This window comes from Lithobates pipiens, unplaced genomic scaffold (genome assembly GCF_037356315.1).
Source record: "Lithobates pipiens isolate NorthernLeopardFrog02 unplaced genomic scaffold, aLitPip1_a1.2 Scaffold_28, whole genome shotgun sequence".
In the NCBI taxonomy this organism is placed as follows: Eukaryota; Metazoa; Chordata; class Amphibia; order Anura; family Ranidae; genus Lithobates; species Lithobates pipiens.
Genome location: NW_027507789.1, coordinates 33,055,166 through 33,074,283, shown reverse-complemented (window position 1 = coordinate 33,074,283; position 19,118 = coordinate 33,055,166). Strand labels below are relative to the sequence as shown.

The window sequence follows — 19,118 nt, the reverse complement described above, 5'->3', positions numbered from 1 at the left end:
AATTATTGCTCTCACTCCTCACATGCAGTACAATGTTTTTGTACATAGGAGCTGCATGCATCTATGCTCGTTTGCGCATTTGGGGGGCAGAGGATGGAAAAATAAATAAAATAAATTTATATATATTTATTAGATAGAGAAGTATACAGATTTTATATATATATATAAAAAATCTATATACCTCTCTATTTAAGAGAGAGAGAGAGCATATATACATATACACAGAGATATTCGATAGGTATATAGATTATATATATATATATATATATATATATATATATATATATATATATATATATATATATATATATAAAATAGAGAGGTGTGTATATATATATAAAATTTATATACTTTATCATATTTTTTTAGATTGTAAGCTCTAACGAGCAGGGCCCTCTGATTCCTCTTGTACCAAATTGTAATGTAAATGTAATGTCTGCCCTCATGTTGTAAAGCGCTGAGCAAACTGTTGGCGCTATATAAAACCTGTATAATAATAAATATTATATATATATATATATATATATATTACACACACACACACATATATATATATATATATATATATATATATATATAAATTATATATATATATATATATATATAAATTATATATATATATATATATATATATATATATATATATATACACACACACACACACACACACACACATACACATATATACATACACATACACAGAGATAGATAGGAGAATATATATATATATATATATATATGTATGTATATATATATATATAAAATCTCCATTTAATATATATTTTTTTTATTGTTACCTTACCTTTTTATATATATATATATATATATATATATATATATATATATATATATATATATATATATATATATACACACACACACACACATTTATTTTTTTTACATTTTACTTTTTTGCTATCATATTGGGGTATCAATAGCCCCCCTTTGTTATATCACACTGTAATGTCAGGTCTGTTTTGCGACCCCCCTGATGCCCTCCCCTTTCACCTAATGGAGAACAGACCAGGTGGGCAGAATATGGCATTACCTTTGGCTAAATCACTTCCACCTGATGGCTTAACAAATTTAAATACAAAAAGCCTATTTTACGAGCCGACAAGTGTCCTCAGAGTTGGTTGAAGCTGGATAAATGAATAAATTTGGAATAAATACACAACACATCTAAATACAAGAATGAATATATAAGCTTCTTGTATGTAAACAATATTTTTTGGCCCGCATTTCAGATTAAACAAATGGAATGCGAATAGCACTAGGTTTTCATCTGCAACAGGCAGGAAGGACTCTTTCTAGAGACAGAAACCATCACGTAACCATCTCTGACGTCTATAGACGTGAGATTTTACCTCCAGCTTCTTCTCCTTATTGCTCAAAGTCTCCTTTTGGGTCTGTGTGTACTCCATTAGCATCTTTGCCAGCTGTCGGCGATCATCTAGTTCTGCCGCTAGCCGACCATTATACTCTGCCAGCAGCAGACATGCCTCATCTACTGTCTTGGAAAGTCGCTCTGCTGCCTCTTTGTCTGCAAAAAATAAAAATACAAAAAGGTTACAGGAGTTTAAAAGCATGTGCCTCGATTCTGATGTCCAGCAATGACAGGCTTCCGTTATCAAACACTACTACATTGTCAGCCATCAATTGAATCCCTTTTAGAATGAGGCTGCCATCCAAATCTAAATGGCTTAAATGTTGGGAAGAACGGTAAAATAATGCAACATGAATGCGAATGTTGGCATTGAAGAACATTTTCAGAAACCCGTTACGGTGCTATTAAATATCTGGCTGAAGTGAAGTTCCTGCATGACAAAAAAGCAAAATCTGAATCTTTTCCTCTGGCAGAAATGGGTCATTTAGGAAACTGTGCAAGCACAGAGATGCACAATAAAGAATAATTATTATTAAAGAGAGTAAAGTACACACGGTTGGACAAAGTTGTCGGAAAATCCGATCGTTCGGAACGAGATGACATCCGTTGCGTACGGCTGGACTACGCAGAGGCTAGTAGCCAATAGCTTTGGTCACGTTAATTTATTCTGAGCATGCGTGTCCGTCGGAATTCTCTACAAACGATCGGAAAAAGTCCAATCGGATTTTGTTGTTGGAAAATTTTAGATCCACCTCTCAAACTTTTTCCGGTGGGATTTCCGACGGAAAAAGTCCGATAGAGCCCACACACGATCGGATTTTCCGACAACATAATCCGATCGGACCTTTTCTGTCGCAAAGTCCGACTGTGTGTATAGGGCATTAGTCCAGATTTCGATTTTTGGTAGATGGTACAGTTAAAGGATGAGTGCACTTTGTCTTTAATCTTTACATTGCCTTTGTAAAAATAAGTCCTAGGGATCAAATTCCAGGTTTGGATATTTTATACAAAATTTACATTGATCCAGCTTTGACGAATGTAACTGCATATATACTAGAGCTGCACGATTCTGGATAAAATGAGAATCACAATTTTTTTGCTTATAATAAAGAGCACGATTTTCGTGGTGTAACATCTTTCACATTATACAAAAAAATAAAAATAAAATTGGGCTAACTTCACTCTAAAAGACGTCAGCACGACGAAACTAGTAGAGCGGAGACAACGGACGTTCCTTCGTCATTTCTGGTTGTCGGCGACAGTGTCAGCAGTATATGCCTTTATGTTTTATGGTAAATGTGAGTACATTTCCACATTATTTTATAAATAAAAAACGTCTTTTACAATTTTACACTATTGGGATCCTTCTCTCTTTTGTATGGTGTACAAGTAAAATATTACCAGGATACCTAGGAGTGGGCAATTTCCAGAGTGCTGCACAGGGGCAAAAACTGTGAATGTCTCATACCCCTGGAGGGAGAGTAATTTTCTGGCGAGTGCAGTCACAATAAGAGCACGAATAAACCACGTATGCTGTGTTCACCCTTCAAGAGGAAATAGAGCAGCGGGGCGGGGGGTCTCTTCTTTCACCAGCACAAAGCACTTTCACCTATTCTAAAAAAAAACTTTTTGGGACTATGAACTGTATCATTTGTTTTTTATATTAATATTGAAGTAGGGTTATTCACGTTGGAGATATATAATTATTTTTGCACTTTTTCACATGTTTATGGATATATTTTTTTCTGAATTTTGTGTAGTTTTATATTTTATGTTTTTTCTGCATATTTTTCTAAATTTTTTCATCTTTTTTTGTATATACGAACATATGAATTTCATAAGATACATTAATTAATTGTATTAGCCACATTACTATAGCACTAATTATTTAAGATATCTTAACGAACAGCGCCACACCTACTTTTATTTTTTCACTTTCATTTACCCCACTCAAGTGGTAGTAACCAGTAGGGGCAGCAGTTCTTTATGCGATTTTAATTTTCAGACATTTATTTATTTAAATTTTGTTTCCTGCTGGTACCTAAAAATTTCCCACTGAGTGGAATCAAACATTTCTCCCTCACTGTTTAGTTATTTTTAAATTCATTAAAGTGCATTTTTTTTAAATATCGTTTTAAAAACCGCTGCGCAAAAACATAAAATATTGCAACAACCACCATTTTATTCTCTAGGGCAGTGATGGCGAACCTTGGCACCCCAGATGTTTTGGTACTACATTTCCCATGATGCGCCGATGATGCTCATGCACTATGTAGTGTACTTGAGCATCATGGGAAATGTAGTTCCAAAACATCTGGAGTGCCAAGGTTCGGGTTCGCCATCACTGCCGTAGGGTCTCTGCTATTATATTATAATATATATATATATATATATATATATATATATATATATATATATATATATAATCATCATTGGGTGTTTCAAGTAATTTTCTAGCATAAACAAAAAGATACTTTGTTTCTACTTATTTGCTTGTTGTGATAAAACTTGGCAGGCTGTCTGGATTTTTTTTTCCAGCTGTGAGAACTCTCTGCACTTGTTAAAAAGTATGGTGTCATGCTGTTTTGACAATCGGGGAGGGAATAAGATTGCGATTTCAATTCTTAACAATTAATCGTGCAACTGTAGCATATAGCATGTCAAATGAAAAGATCCATAAGCCGCACATCATGAAGCAGACCCATGTGCATGAAGTGAGATGAATGGCAGCCTCAGCCTGGACTCCAGCCAGGCCACACCCCAGCGCATTTCGCTCCACCTCTTGAAGATTAATTATGTGGAAACCCAAGGGGCAGAGCGAAATGCTTTGGGAATCTGGCTGGAGTCTGGGCTGAGGCTGCTATTCATCTCACTTCATGCGCATTGGTCTGCTTCATGATGTGCGACTTATGGATCTTTTGACACTGCTGCAGTCAGGAGCTAGGAAGAGCTCCCCGTCCCTGCTTGCACTCACAGCAGTCTAGTTGGACTTTACCTTTACCTGAGCGGCACCTAAATTTTGTCTTTTTGCATGATATATACCATGCCTGGCCAATGCCCCTGGAAGCTGAAAATTACTAAAGTAAACACTGCCACTCCAGTGATCTCTGCTTGCTTCCAGGTCCCATGCAGAGTGGCTGCTCTACTGTATTCTGAACCCACAAAGTCAGCACCCGCAACAGTCAGAGAATGCTGTACATTTTCTGAATGAATGCAAAGTGTTCTCCGATTGGATGAGGTGGAAAGGCAGGGCGGTGACGTCACGCTCAAAACCTCATCCCAGCCAAGGGTCAGTACCGAGGTACTGCTCTTCAGTTATGGGGTTGGAAGACGTAATCAATGGATTACAAGCGTGGTGACGTCACATGATAACATATCAGCTTCCAAGTTTTATTGAATAAGTTGAAGTTAAAAGCCACTTGGTTACTATGTACAGCTGCACCAGATTCTGTGTGTACCAGTTTTAGTAAATGTCCCCCATGGTGTCAGATGGGACTTTAATTATTTTTTTTCTCATTTACAGATTCATGCAAATAAATGATCTGGCTGAGCCAAAAAGAAAAAAAAAAGTTTAAATTTTCACCCTAAATATGGGTGCAAAATTAAACGATCAAAAAGTACTGTGGGCGTGCACGGGCCTGCTGTGTGCTCCGTGACCGCAAGTCCCGCGGACTCTATGTCCGTCGGGTGCCTGTGATCGTGTCACGGAGTGGGAGAACTAGGGGATGCCTTTGTAAACAAGGCATTTCCCCGTTCTGCCTAGTGACATGACAGAGATCACTGCTCCCTGTCATCAGGAGCGGTAATGGCTGTCATGTCAGTGGTAGCCCACCCCTCCCCACAGTTAGAATCACTCCCTAGGGCTTACTTAACCCCTTGATCGCTCCTTAGGTTTTAACCCCTTGCCTGCCAGTGTCATTTACACAGTAATCCATTATGCATAATGCATTATTATAGAACTGATCACTGTATAAATGACAATGGTCCCAAAATAGTGTCAAAAGTGTCCAATGTGTCTGCCACAATGTCGCAGTCACAATAAAAAAAAAAAAAAAAAAAAAAAGAAGAAAAGAAAAAAAAAAAGGAATAAAAAAAAAAATCGCAGATCGCCACCGTTACTACTAATAAAAAATAATAATAATAATTAATAATAAAAATGCCATAAAACTATCACCTATTTTTGTAGACACTAACTTTTGCGCAAACCAATCAATATACGCTTACTGTGATTTTTTTTTTTTTTTTTTTTTACCAAAAATATGTAGAAGACTATATATCGGCCTAAACCGAAAAAGGTTTTTAATATATTTTTGGGGGATATTTATTAAAGCAAAAAAATATTGCTTTTTTTTAAAATTGTCGCTCTTTTTTTTGTTTATAGTGCAAAAAAAAAAAAAAAAACACCAAAAGAAAGCTCTGTTTGTGGAGAAAAAAAAAAGGACATCAATTTTGTTTGGGAGCCACGTCACACGACTGCGCAATTGTCAGTTAAAGTGCTCTGGTCAGGAAGGGGGTAAATCCTTCCGGGGAAGTGGTTAAAGAAGGAATAAACAAGACTTTTAAGTGCCAGACAAAAAGAAAACAAGTTGTTTTCTACAATAAATTAGCCATTTGAGATTTCTACAAAAGCCAGATTATAAGATTCAGGATTTGGCTGCCCGCATTGACACCATGGTGCTCGATTGCCAGCAGCACATCCTTCAACAAGATCTTAAGTTTCTAAAGTCACATAGAGGGAGAAAAAGAGAGCGCGGACCTGTAATCTTCTCCAGTAAAGACACGTCCTGAACCTCCTGTGGAAGGGAGGCAATTTTCTGCCTTACTGCTGCATCTCCAGAGGCGGCATTCTCCAGGTCCTGCAGAGCTTTAATGAGATCCTCGGTCTGCGGGAGAGAAGTAAAAGCACACTCTGGATGAAAGGAGCACGGGGAAGAGGACAAGGCTAACACAACAAGTTTCACAGAACATCATGGATTATAAAGCCTATGTTTATGTTATACAGTAAATGGAGCAAAGAACCCCAAAACTGAACAGTTGCATATAAAGCTGCCTACTCAATCAACTCTGCATCGTGTGGTTTATTTATCAGACCAGAAGAGCAAATAAGAGAAAAGTATGGTTAAGGATTACATATACAGTGGAACCTTGGTTTACAAGTAACGCGGTTAACGAGCGTTTTGAAAGACGAGCAACTTTTTTATTTTATTCTGACTCGATTTTCGAGTGTTGGCCCGCAAAAAGAGCAGAATTCAAACTAATGGGCGGTGCAGTACCACATTAGGCCAGAGGTGCGGGGGCACCGGGGAAACTCGGAACGGTTCTGAGCCGTTCGGAAATACTTGGAATCACTCCGTTCCCAAGCGTCTTTGAGCCTTTCAGAGTTCAGCCGAGCTGTCCCCAAGTGTTTCTGAAACTCTCTGGCGCCCCCCACCTCTGGCCACATGTGGTATTGCACGTAATAGAAGTCAATGCGGAATGAATTATCTTTGTTTCCATTGACTTCTATTGGCAAACTCGCTTTGATATGCGAGTGCTTTGGATTACAAGCATTCTCCTGAAACGGATTATGCTCATAATCCAAGGTTCCCCTTACTTTAAAGTGTAATTAATCTCACACTTTTTTAGTTTTCAAAACAGTGGTTAGAGCCTCTGTAAGCTTTTTACTGCCAACACTGAAAATCCTGCCCAGCTCTGTGTCTTGGGGGCGGCACAGTAGTGTAGGGGGTAGCCTAGCAGTAAAAAGGGTCGCTGGTTCAAATCCCAACCACAAAACTACCTGCCTGGAGTTTGCATGTTCTCCCTGTGCCTGCATAGGTTTCCTCCGGGTACTCCGGTTTCCTCCCACACGCCAAAGACATGCAGGTAGGTTAATTGGCTTCTGTCCAAAATTGGCCCTAGTATATGAATGGGGACCTTGGATTGTGGGCTCCTTGAGGGTAGGGACCGATGTGAGTGTGCAATGTACAGGGATAGGGACAATTGTAGACACTCACTCAGGTTGAACTGGATGGACTGGTGTCTTTATTCAACCGAACTAAAAGAGGAAGTAAACCCTGATGGGTTTACTTCCTCTTTTTTTCCCTGCAAAGGTAAAGCATAATGGACTACTATGCATCGCATAGTAGCTCATTATGTGTTACTTACCTGACACAGGAGCCAGCGAAGTCGCCGCTGATCCCTGTAGTCCGCCGCGTCCATCTTGCTGGTGGCGTCTCGCAGCTCCGACCAATGACAGCGGCGCAACCGCGATGACGTCACTCCCGCGCATGCGCACGGGAGTCGCGCCTCGCAGCTCCGTTGCTGTCATACGGCGAAGCCGCGATGACGTCACTCCCGCGCATGCGCACGGGAGTCGACAAATTTGGCAAATCCATTCTTGGATTTGCCGCATTTAGTGCGCCTGCGCGCCGCTGTCTATGGCGCATGCGCCGTAGACAGCGGTGCCCATTTTCGGGCAAATATCTCCTAAACCATATAGGTTTAGGAGATATTGCTTGGACCTACAGGTAAGCCTTAATCTAGGCTTACCTATAGGTCCAAGTTGTTTGGAAGGGTTTACTTCCTCTTAAATACGTAACTATAGAAAGGTGCATATTAAGCCAAATAAAACAAAGTTGAGATTTAGCAAAACTGGTGCACAAAGAATTTGGTGCAGCTGTGCATGGCAGCCAATCAGCTTCTAATGTCAGCTTGTTCAAATAGAGTGGCTGTAAACTCGTCCATATACTAAGAGAAGTGACTGGTCTCAGGTGATGGGCAGAGATAAAATAAACCCCCCTACATAGGTAGTACAATGTCTCTCTGCAGCCTTCTCTTCTCCATGTCTATTCAAAGTGCTGAATATTTAAAGCTTGTCTGAGAGTTAAAAAAACAGAAAATGGGGCAGAGAGCTAAAATGACATGCTACAGAGTTCAGGGAGGAGAGCCGATTGGAAGATAGGGAGATGGGGAAGAGACACCAACCAACAACCCCCCCCCAACACACACACACACAGTTAACAGAGGTAGCAGATAGCAGAGGAATGAAGCAGCAGACAGATTACATTTCGTGCTTTTAATTGAGACAAGTACACATTATAGAGGGATATGTTTTGTTCATTTTTTAATGTCTAAGGTTTGCAACAACTTTACAGTGATATTAAAGAGGAAGTAAACCCTGATGGGTTTACTTCCTCTTTTTTTCCCCTGCAAAGGTAAAGCATAATGGACTACTATGCATCGCATAGTAGCTCATTATGTGTCACTTACCTGACACAGGAGCCAGCGAAGTCGCCGCTGTCCCCTGTAGTCCGCCGCATCCATGTTGCTTGTGGCGTCTCGCAGCTCCGACGAATCACAGCGGCGCAACCGCGATGACGTCACTCCCGCGCATGCGCACGGGAGTCGCGCCTCGCAGCTCCGCCGCTGTCATACGGCGAAGCCGCGATGACGTCACTCCCGCGCATGCGCACGGGAGTCGACAAATTTGGCAAATCCATTCTTGGATTTGCCGCATTTAGTGCGCATGCGCGCCGCTGTCTACGGCGCATGCGCCGTAGACAGCGGTGCCCATTTTCAGGCAAATATCTCCTAAACCATATAGGTTTAGGAGATATTGCTTGGACCTACAGGTAAGCCTTAATCTAGGCTTACCTATAGGTCCAAGTTGTTTGGAAGGGTTTACTTCCTCTTTAAAGGCTTTTTTTTATTTAAATAACACGTCACTCATGTGCTCTGTGCAGTGGTTTTGCACAGACCAGGCCCGATCCATCTCTTTTCAGGTTCCTTGCAGTTACTCTTGGCCCCTCCCTCTTGCCGAGTGCCCCCATTGCAAGTTACTTGCAATGGGGGCATACAGACAGGCTTATTCCTGAGCCACTGCCTCGCATGTTTATTCAGACACAGAGCCGTGGCCCAGACCCCCTCCCCCCTGGTTCACTGGCTGTGATAGACCCAGCCAATGAGTAGGGAGAGTCCCCGGAGAGCCGAGGCTCTCGTGCACATCACTGGATCGAGATGGGGCTCAGGGTAAGTATTAAAGGATTTTACGCACATCTCACCTCCCACATTTAGCATGTCATTTTATTTTGACAGGTACCCAGCGCTCCCACTTCCTGTTCTCCTCACCTTTGCCACTTGGGCGACTCCTCCTCTCCCTCTCTGCAATCTTCTGGGACATGTCACAGGCCCCAGAAGATTGCCTGGCCACTAAGCGAGCGCAGCACGTCTCGTGCATGTGCAGTGCGCACCCCGCTCTAAACTGTCATAGCAGGATGCCCACACTTGCAATGCCGGCGCTGTGGAGAGGTGAGGAAGAGAATCGAGGCTTCGGGCGGTCTCATCGCCGGACAGGTGAATGTGTGTTTACTAAAAGTCAGCATTTTTTGTAGCTGCTGACTTTTAATAAGCTTGCAAACGAGTGGAACTCTGCTTTAAGGTTTGACAATAAGCATGATCAGTGATGTGTCACAAACAGCCCCTCCCCCCACAGTTAGAATCACTCCTTAAGACACATTTAACCCCTACAGCGCCACCTAGTGTTAACCCCTTCACTGCCAACCATTTACACAGTAATCAATGCAATTTTAGTTGCACTGATCGCTGTATAAATGTGAATGGTCTCAAAGATGTGTCAAAATTGTCCGATCTGTCCTCCATAATGTCGCAGTTACAATAAAAATCGCAGATCGCCGCCATTACTAATAAAAAATTTTTTATAATAAAAACGCCATAAAACTATCCCCTATTTTGCAGACACGATAAACCAATCAATAAATGCTTATTGCGATTTTTTTTATCCAAAAATATGTAGAAAAATACGTATCGGCCTAAACTGAGGAAAACATTTTTTTAAATATTTTTTGGGTATATTTACTATAGCAAAAGGTAAAAAATCATGTTTTTTTTTTCAAAATTGACGCTATTTCCTTGTTTATAGCACAAAAAAAAAAAAAAAAAAAAAAAAATAAAAAAACGCAGAGGTGATCAAATACCACCAAAAGAAAGCTCTATTTGTGGGAAAAAGAGGGTGTCAATTTTGTTTGGGAGCCACGTCGCACGACCGTGCAATTGTCAGTTAAAGTGTCGCAGTGCCGAATCGCAAAAAGTGCTCTGGTCTTTGGCCAGCCAAATCCTCCGGGGCTGAAGTGGTTAAAAGACAAGACGTGAAAAGAAATCTCGTTATGGGACATTAACCCCTTCCTATTCTACCACTCAAAAATGAAGAAAATGTTTGGGCTTCATATCCAGGCCATTCTATTTTTCTTCTAAAAGTCTGCTTTTCAGGACCAGGAGGGGAGACAGCAGAGTGACAACAGCAGAGACGGCGGACAATGTGCAAGTGTAGCGGCTTGTAAAAGCAGCCAGCGGTGTGCTCGGGGGTCAGCACAGGAATGGAAGAACACCCATCTGCTTTGTGTGTGCAACTCAGCATGTTCTCCTTTTTATTTCATCATTTGACAGGCAATTAATCTTCCTTTATTAGCACCAATATGCCTCACAAATCATCATCAGTACAAGCGTGCGGCTGTCTGCACCCGACACCGATCGGCTAAGGGAAATATTCTTCCACTTTTCTGCCAATGGCCTCAAGAATTTCACATACCGATTCCAAACAGGAGCACCACAAACATCGGAGTCAATGCAATATTCAGATAGAACATACCCCATCAGCCGAAAAACCCCTCTCCCCCTTTACTGATCGCATTAGAATTGCATTATACTGGTCAGATTTCCAACTTCTTCATATAAAGGAAAACTTTGGACAAATCTCCATTTCCACCCCTGTATAAACAGGAGAGGCAGCCAGGCAGCTGGCATTTTCTGTTGCCCATGTCCGTTTCCTGGTCTACAAATGAATCTGTATTCAATACATGATGATTCGTTTTGGAAAGGTAGTGAATCTGTATTCCATCTCAACTTAAAGTGGTTGTCAGCCTCAGACATGAAATATGAACAAAGCATATCCCTCTATAGTGTCTCAATTCAGAGCACTAAGTGTGATTTCTGTCTGCTGCCTCATTCCTCTGCTCGCTGCCAACCAAGAGAAAAAAATGCGACAGGGGAGGGAGCTCCAGCACACAGCCTGTGATTGACAGCCTTAGCTCTGTTCCTATGTGCTGTGTGAAGGGAGTCCCTTCCCGCCAATAAGCTCCCACCGAGTGTGCAGTGCCTTGCAAAAGTATTCACCCCCCCCCCCCCCCCCGGGCTTTTTTACCTATTTTGTTATACAACAGCCTTTAAGTCAATGTTTTTTTTTTAATCTGTATTATATGTGATGGATCATCAATAATAAGTTGGTGAAGTAAAATTAGAAAAGTATATACATAAAACTATTTTTCAAAACTTAAAAAACTGATAATTGGCATGTGCGTATGTATTCACCCCCTTTGTTATGAAGCCCATAAAAAGCTCTGACGCAATTTACGGTACCTTCAAAGTCACATAATTAGTGAAATTACATCCTCCTGTGTGCAATCTAAGTGTCACATGATCTGTCATTACATATAGGGCTCCTTCGTATGGATGTGTCCGTGTACGGAGCCCGCTCTGCTCAGCGGGGGGATTGCCTCAGTCGATCCTCGCTGAGCAGGAAGATAACAGGTCTGTCTCTGCACACTGTGCAGGGACGGACCTGTCAGAGCGCCGCTCTCCTCTATGGGGGATCGGATGAGGATGGACCGCAGAGTCCGTGGTCACCCGATCCGATCCTCAGATGGATGGAAAAGTAGGTTTTTCCTCCGTCACACTTTTTCAGATCGGTGCGGATCGGATGTCAGCGGACATGTCACCGCTAAAATCTGACGCTCCATAGAGGTCTAAAAAACTGACAGGTGGACCTGAACGGACAGTCCATGTGAAAGAGGCCTTTTATGAAAGGCCCCAGAGGCTGCAACACCTAAGAAAGAGGCATCACTAACCAAACACTGCCATGAAGACCAAGGAACTCTCCAAACAAGTAAGGGACAATGTTGGTCTGACTTAACCACATCAATACCGGGCACTTTCGCTTCCTTCCTTCCCAGACCAACTTTCAGCTTTCAGCGCTCTTGAACTTTCAATGACAAATGTGCGGTCATGCAATGCTGTACCCAAATTAATTTTTTATCATTTTGTTCACACAAATGGAGCTTTTTTTGGTGGTATGTATTCACTACTCCGTTTTTTATTTTTTGCGATATAAGCGAAAAAGGAGCGGAAATTTGGGGGGAAAAAAAACAATATTTTCTTCTTTCTATTTTAAAAGAAATCCAATAAAATCAAATTTTGGCATGAATTTAAGCTAAAACGTATTCTGCTACGTTTTTGTTAAAAAAAAAAAAAATTCCGTTAAGCGTATAATTGCTTTGTGTGATCACGGACATATGTACGCAGATGAGAATGTACAGATCTGTGCAGGTGATCACGGACATGTGTGCAGATAATCATTGGGACATGTGATTTTATGTGGGGGACATGTGTTTTTACTACGTGAGCACATGTGTTTTGGGGACATGTGTGTTTACTTTGTGTTTTTTACATCGTGGGGACACTAGACTGATGATCAGTGAGTAAAAAGCTGTAAAAAAAAAAACAGCTCATACTCAACTGATCACCAGCCGGCTGCAGCGATCCGCTCTCCTCACCAGCAACTTCTGTGGGAGGAGAGGAGAGCCGATTGCCTAGCAACCGGCTCTGTATATACATCACATCACGGCTGTGATTGGACACAGCCGTCACATGATCAGGAGGGCCAATTACAGAGCCCTCCAGCTGACATGAGCACATCGGGATTGCGCCGTTGTGCGGGCACGCACGCACGCACGCAATCTCCCTTCTTCTAAAGGGCATTCCTGAACGTCCTCTTAGAAGGAGAGAGCGCCCTCCCGGACGTTTATATACAGTGGTCGAGTGGGAAGTAGTTAAAGATTGCTGTTCACAAGCGCAAAGCAGCAAACTGGAAGTTGGAGCAGTTTTGAAAGGATGAATGGGCAAAAATCCCATTGGTAAGATATGGCAAGCCGATAGGGACTTAGCCAAAGCGACTTGGAGCCGTGATAGCCGCAAAAGTTGGCTCTACAAAAAGTATTGACTGGGGGGGGGGGGGGGGGGTGAATAGTTATGCACATTGACTTTTTCTGTTATTTTGTCCTATTTGTTGTTTCTTTCACAATGATAAAAAAAAAATCTTTAAAAAAGTGGGCATGTTCTGTAAATTAAATGATGCAAATCCTCAAACAATCCATGTTAATTCCAGGTTGTGAGGCAACAAATCACGAAAAATGGCAAGGGGGTGAATACGTTTTCAAGGCACTAAATTTTTTTTATTGTACAGTTCTGTCCCCTATGGGACACAGTACATGCAGTACTGTGTCCCACGTTTCCAAGTGCTTTTTATATTTTAATATTTTTATTGAAAAGATCTGGTAATAACAGAAATAACACGGGAACAAAGCCAATTCTCAGGTTGTCATATCAAGACACTGTTAAACAAATGTATGAACAGCGAAGGTAAGTAAAATCCAACATCAGAAGAAAAAGGCAAGAAATGATCTCAGGGTAATCTCCAAAACTTAAATGTACGATCCATCATCGTCAAGAAATAAAACAAAAAGACGCAGTCCTGTGTAATAATGAGCACGAGAGTAAACATTATCTATTGGTAACCAGGAATACAGTTATGCATGATGGAGGGCAAGACCAAAGGGGACGGGTGGGAGGAAAATAATGGATAAGGAGCGGCGGGGAGACCCCCAACACTAATTCCTGAGACTAGGGATGCACCGAATGGGTTTTTTGGTGCCGAAACCGATACCGAAAATGAAAAATACACTAGGCCGAAAACCGAAACCGATACCGAAACAGCACCGATACCGAAAATGACTGTTTTAAAAAAATATTTTTATACAGGAGATGGTCAGAGACTGGGGACATGGTACAGGAGGTGGTCAGAGGCTGGGGACATGGTACAGGAGGTGGTCAGAGGCTGGGGACATGGTACAGGAGGTGGTCAGAGGCTGGGGACATGGTACAGGAGGTGGTCAGAGGCTGGAGACATGGTACAGGAGGTGGCCAGAGACAGAGAACATGGTACAGGAGGTGGTCAGAGACTGGCGACACGGTACAGGAGGTGGTCAGAGACTGGCGACACGGTACAGGAGGTGGTCAGAGACTGGCGACACGGTACAGGAGGTGGTCAGAGACTGGCGACACGGTACAGGAGGTGGTCAGAGACTGGCGACACGGTACAGGAGGTGGTCAGAGACTGGCGACACGGTACAGGAGGTGGTCAGAGACTGGCGACACGGTACAGGAGGTGGTCAGAGACTGGCGACACGGTACAGGAGGTGGTCAGAGACTGGCGACACGGTACATGAGGTGGTCAGAGACTGGCGACACGATAAAAGAGATAAGTGCAGCCAGTGTTGCCCCCTGTGATGCCGCCAGTGTTGCCCCCTGTGATGCCGCCAGTGTTGCCCCCTGTGATGCAGACAGGTAATCAGCGAGTACTTACTGTCTTGGTGCATCCCCAGTTGTAGGTGTAATTCTGGGAGGTGATCCTGTGTTTACTTACAGGGAATGTCCGCTCTTATCAATAGTTTTCTTAGATAAACACATCAGTCTAATGTAAATAATCTTATCAATATGTGGCAATGCTGTGAAAATCTCCTTCCTCTGATGCAGCCAGCGATGCCCCTCTGCAGAGAAAAGAGCTGTCTGGTTGAATAGAGCGCCGGGGACATCACAGCTTTAATTTCAATAGCTGTGTGTTCCCCGTCACACACAGCCCCTCCCCTTTGTCCAGGCACTTTGATAGACAGATCACCCGTCCAATCTGGACAGGTGATCTGTCTATCAAAGTAACCCCGGACAAGGGGGAGGGGCTGTGTGTGACGGGGAACACACAGCTATTGAAATTAAAGCTGTGATGTCCCCGGCGCTCTATTCAACCAGACGGCTCTCTTCACTGCAGAGGGGCATCGCTGGCTGCATCAGTCCTGCGCCATTCACCCCCATCATGGGAGGCACCAGGGGCGGGGCGGGGGCGGAGTTCTGCCCCAGGCCCCGCCCCATTTTCGGCTCAATTATTGGCCGTTTTTTTTCCTTTCGGCAAATTGCCGAAAAGGGCATTTTCGGTCGATATGTTTCAGCGGCCGAAATTTCGGTGCATCCCTACCTGAGACTATCATTGGGCACACCATTGTATAAGGCCCTGAAGACAACCGAATAAACAATAAATGTAGATAACAGAGAGAGGGGAAAAAAAGAGAAAGAAAAAAAGAGGGGGGGGGGGGGGGGAGAAAGAAATAGAGGAGAAGAAGAGGGTCAGAGTTCATTGGAGAACAGATATAATGAATCCACGGGTCCCATACAGTGGCGGTCGCTCCATCCATGCGTCCGGCCACCTGATCTACATAAAGGGCGCCGGACACCTGGATTCCAATGGCGGGAGTGTGTTTTCTTGAAGCATGCGATTAGAGCCAGAGGCTCTAATATGCTTTAAAACAGGGTGGGCTTCGTTGTGAGGCAACAAAACACGAAAAAAGCCGGGGGGCAATACTTTTGCAAGGCAATGTAACTTCAGCTCTCTGCCCCTGCTTTCTGAAAGCTCAGACAAGCTGTATAAATTCTGCACCAAACAGTTGTAGAGAAGAGATGGCTGCAGATAAATAGGTGCAAAACACATAGGAAGATGTGTTTCCTCTCTGTGTATCACCTGAGGCCAGTCGCTTCACTGGATATTTGTAAAGGATTACAACCACTTTAAGGCTGACATTTAGGAATGGCAAATTTTACATAGTAACATTAGTCTAGCTTGAACTAATGTAACTATGCATACTGTATACCATGGGTGCTCAACCTGTGGCCCTACAGCTGCTGGAGAACTACAAGTTCCAGCATGCCTCTGCCTTTGGGAGTCATGCTTGCAACTTTCAGTGGCTTGCAATGCCTCATGGGACTTGTAGTTCTGCAACAGCTGGAGGGCCACAGGTTGAGCACCCATGCTGTATACCATACCTATGGGATCCCTATAGAAAATGGAAATCGCTGTAGGCTCCACTACTACAGTTATCTGCACTAGAATCTGGGTACCATGTCGAGTCACTACCCTGGAGCATTCTGAACACAGAAAGTTGCTTGTTCGCCATGGGCACCATTCAGAGAAAACTTGGTGGAGATTGTGACATCACCGGCCCTCGCCTCTCCGGTTCTAGTCCTGGTGTAGTCCAGAGAACAATTTTCATTCATTGAGTAATGAAGACGTGCCACTGCTTCAGTGCGCATGTGCTAATGACATTGGCACATGCAAATACAGGGGACAGCTCCTAAACCGTACAGGTTTAGGAGATATCCTGGGTAGCTACAGGTAAGCCTTATTATAGGCTTACCTGTAACAAAAAGTGTGTTGTAAAGGTTTACAACCACTTTAAGGCTGGGTTCACACTGTTGTGCGGAGCAGTTCACAGCAGGGTGTCCGGTGCGTCTCTGTTCTCCGTTTCAGGGGCGAATCAGGTCCGAATTTTTGTCTGAATTCAGAACCTGAAACTGACTCAAAGACTCACAGGACCCTTGCACAATGCACTCCATGGCCGCCACGGAAATGTGTGAACTGGCTCCATTGAAAGCCGGGGCACAGGCTCCTGTCATGTCAGCGGGGCATATTTTTTTCGCAAAGCTGAAGTTAAGCTTAAAAAAATAAATAATATGAAATAAAATTTGCTGACCCTCTAAACATGACCGATTCTATAGCCTTGAATACGATTTTTATAGATTTTATGGATTCTCTATCCATCTAAACTGTTGCTTCGGTACAGAGAATTTTAATTGGTTACTGCATTCAGCATTTGCTCTTTTGCTCCTATACTTGACTGTATGCATCAACCAATTAACACTAACGAGCATCTCCGCAGACACCAATTAAACTCAAAACTGCCACGGAAAGGAGTTGGAATCCGATTTCGAACCTGAACAATAAAAAGTGGATGTGTTCTTGTTGACACTGAACAGACTTTTACGACGAGATTCTTTTCATGCTTTCCATAAATGCGGTTCTTGATCTCCACTGCTGTAAGCTCTTTCTTTACATGGACTGTGAATTACAAACTGCAAGCTATCACTTCCTTTGCTCTGGATTCCTTGTGTGATTACCTGATCACGTTCTCTTGCCAGCGAAGTCACACTTTTTTCATTTTAGTCACAGGTGTAATATATGTGGCAAGAGAAAACACAAGCTTCAAGAAAAGATATACAAAGCAAAGATGCCACATTGACTGAGCTTCTTAAATGATTGTATAGCTCGGGAGCAAGTCACTAAAACTAGCAGCCTGCAGGAATTCTCATAGTAAAATACAGAAACTACCATTTTTATTTTGCTTTTCCTTTTAGATGTATAGATCAGAGTAATAAAAACTAATTTTATTAGTGCGTTAATACGCCTTATTTTTTTATTTTTTTGTATTACTAAGGCCAGTTCACACTATAACCCGCATGTGAATGGCACAGAAACCGCACCGCATTACTGTGCAATTCACAAGCGATTCAGTGCGGTGTGATTTAACCACTTAAAGCGGTTCTTCACCCTAAAGGGGAAGTTCCGCTAGTATTATCCCTCCCCCCCTCCGGTGCCACAATCGGCACCTTTCGGGGGGGAGGGGGGTGCAGTTACCTGGATAATCCAGGTAACTGCACCCACTTCCGGCCAGACCGCCGCATGGCTCCGCCCACCGCCGCATGGCTCCGCCCACCGCCGCATGGCTCCGCCCCCCCGTTGTGTTCTGGGAAACACACAGTTCCCAGAGACACAGCGGGGAACCAGCGCAGCGCGACTCGCGCATGCGCAGTAGGGAACCGGGCAGTGAAGCCCTCTTGCTTCACTTCCCGATTCCCTGACAGAGGATGGCGGCGGTGGCTGCAGCGAGACGAGCGATCGCTCGTCATCTGCCGCCGACATCGCTGGAACCTGGGACAGGTAAGTGTGATATTATTAAAAGTCAGCAGCTGCAATATTAGTAGCTGCTGGCTTTTAATATTTTTTTTTTTTGTGCAGCTCCTCTTTAAGGACCGAGCCTCTTTCTGAGATATGTTTAGAAAGTTAAAAACAGGTTTTTTTGCTAGAGAATTACTTAGAACCCCCAATCAGTATACATTTTTTTCTCTAACACCCTAGAGAATAAAATGGTGGTCGTTGCAATACTTTCTGCCACACCATTTTTGCGCAGTGGTCTTACAAGCGCACCTTTTTTTGGGAAAAAATCCACTTCTTTGAATTTAAAAATAAGGCAACAGTGAAGTTAGCCCAATTTTTTCATAGTGTGAAAGATAATGTTACACCGAGTAAATTGATACCAAACATGTCACGCATTAAAATTGTGCCCGCTCGTGGAATTGCGGCAAATTTTAACCCTTAAAAATCTCCACAGGAGACGTTTAAAAAATTCTACAGGTTGCTGTGTTTCTTGCACCGCATACATGTGAACCTAGACTTAAAGTCATTGGAAAGTCTTTTTTTTTTTTTTTTTCTATAACATTAGCAAAATGTATACTTATCTGCTCTGTTGCAGTGGTTTTGCACAGAGCAGCCCAGATCCTCCTCTTCTCTCTTCTGTGATCCTGGCTCCTCCCTCCTGTTCAGTGCCCCCACAGCAAGCAGCTTGCTATGGGGGCACCGAGCGGAGCCACAGCTCCGTGTGTCCATTCAGACTGGGAGCCCCAACACGGCTCCGCCCTCTCTCTCCTGATTGGCTATCAGGAGGGAGAATCTCAGACGGTTGAG

At 43.0% G+C, this 19,118-nt stretch overlaps 1 protein-coding gene across 1 annotated transcript in view; it reads right to left on the bottom strand.

Annotated features, from left to right (window-relative positions):
* Nucleotides 1–19,118, bottom strand: part of RPRD1B (regulation of nuclear pre-mRNA domain containing 1B) — a 140,346-nt gene that overhangs the window by 13,358 nt on the left and 107,870 nt on the right. The window contains exons 6-7 of the mRNA XM_077459046.1: nucleotides 6,144–6,270; nucleotides 1,368–1,543 (exon numbers count right to left, since the gene is read on the bottom strand). Of these exons, the coding sequence (XP_077315172.1) occupies nucleotides 1,368–1,543; nucleotides 6,144–6,270 (303 nt within the window). The remainder of the gene's footprint in view (nucleotides 1–1,367; nucleotides 1,544–6,143; nucleotides 6,271–19,118) is intronic.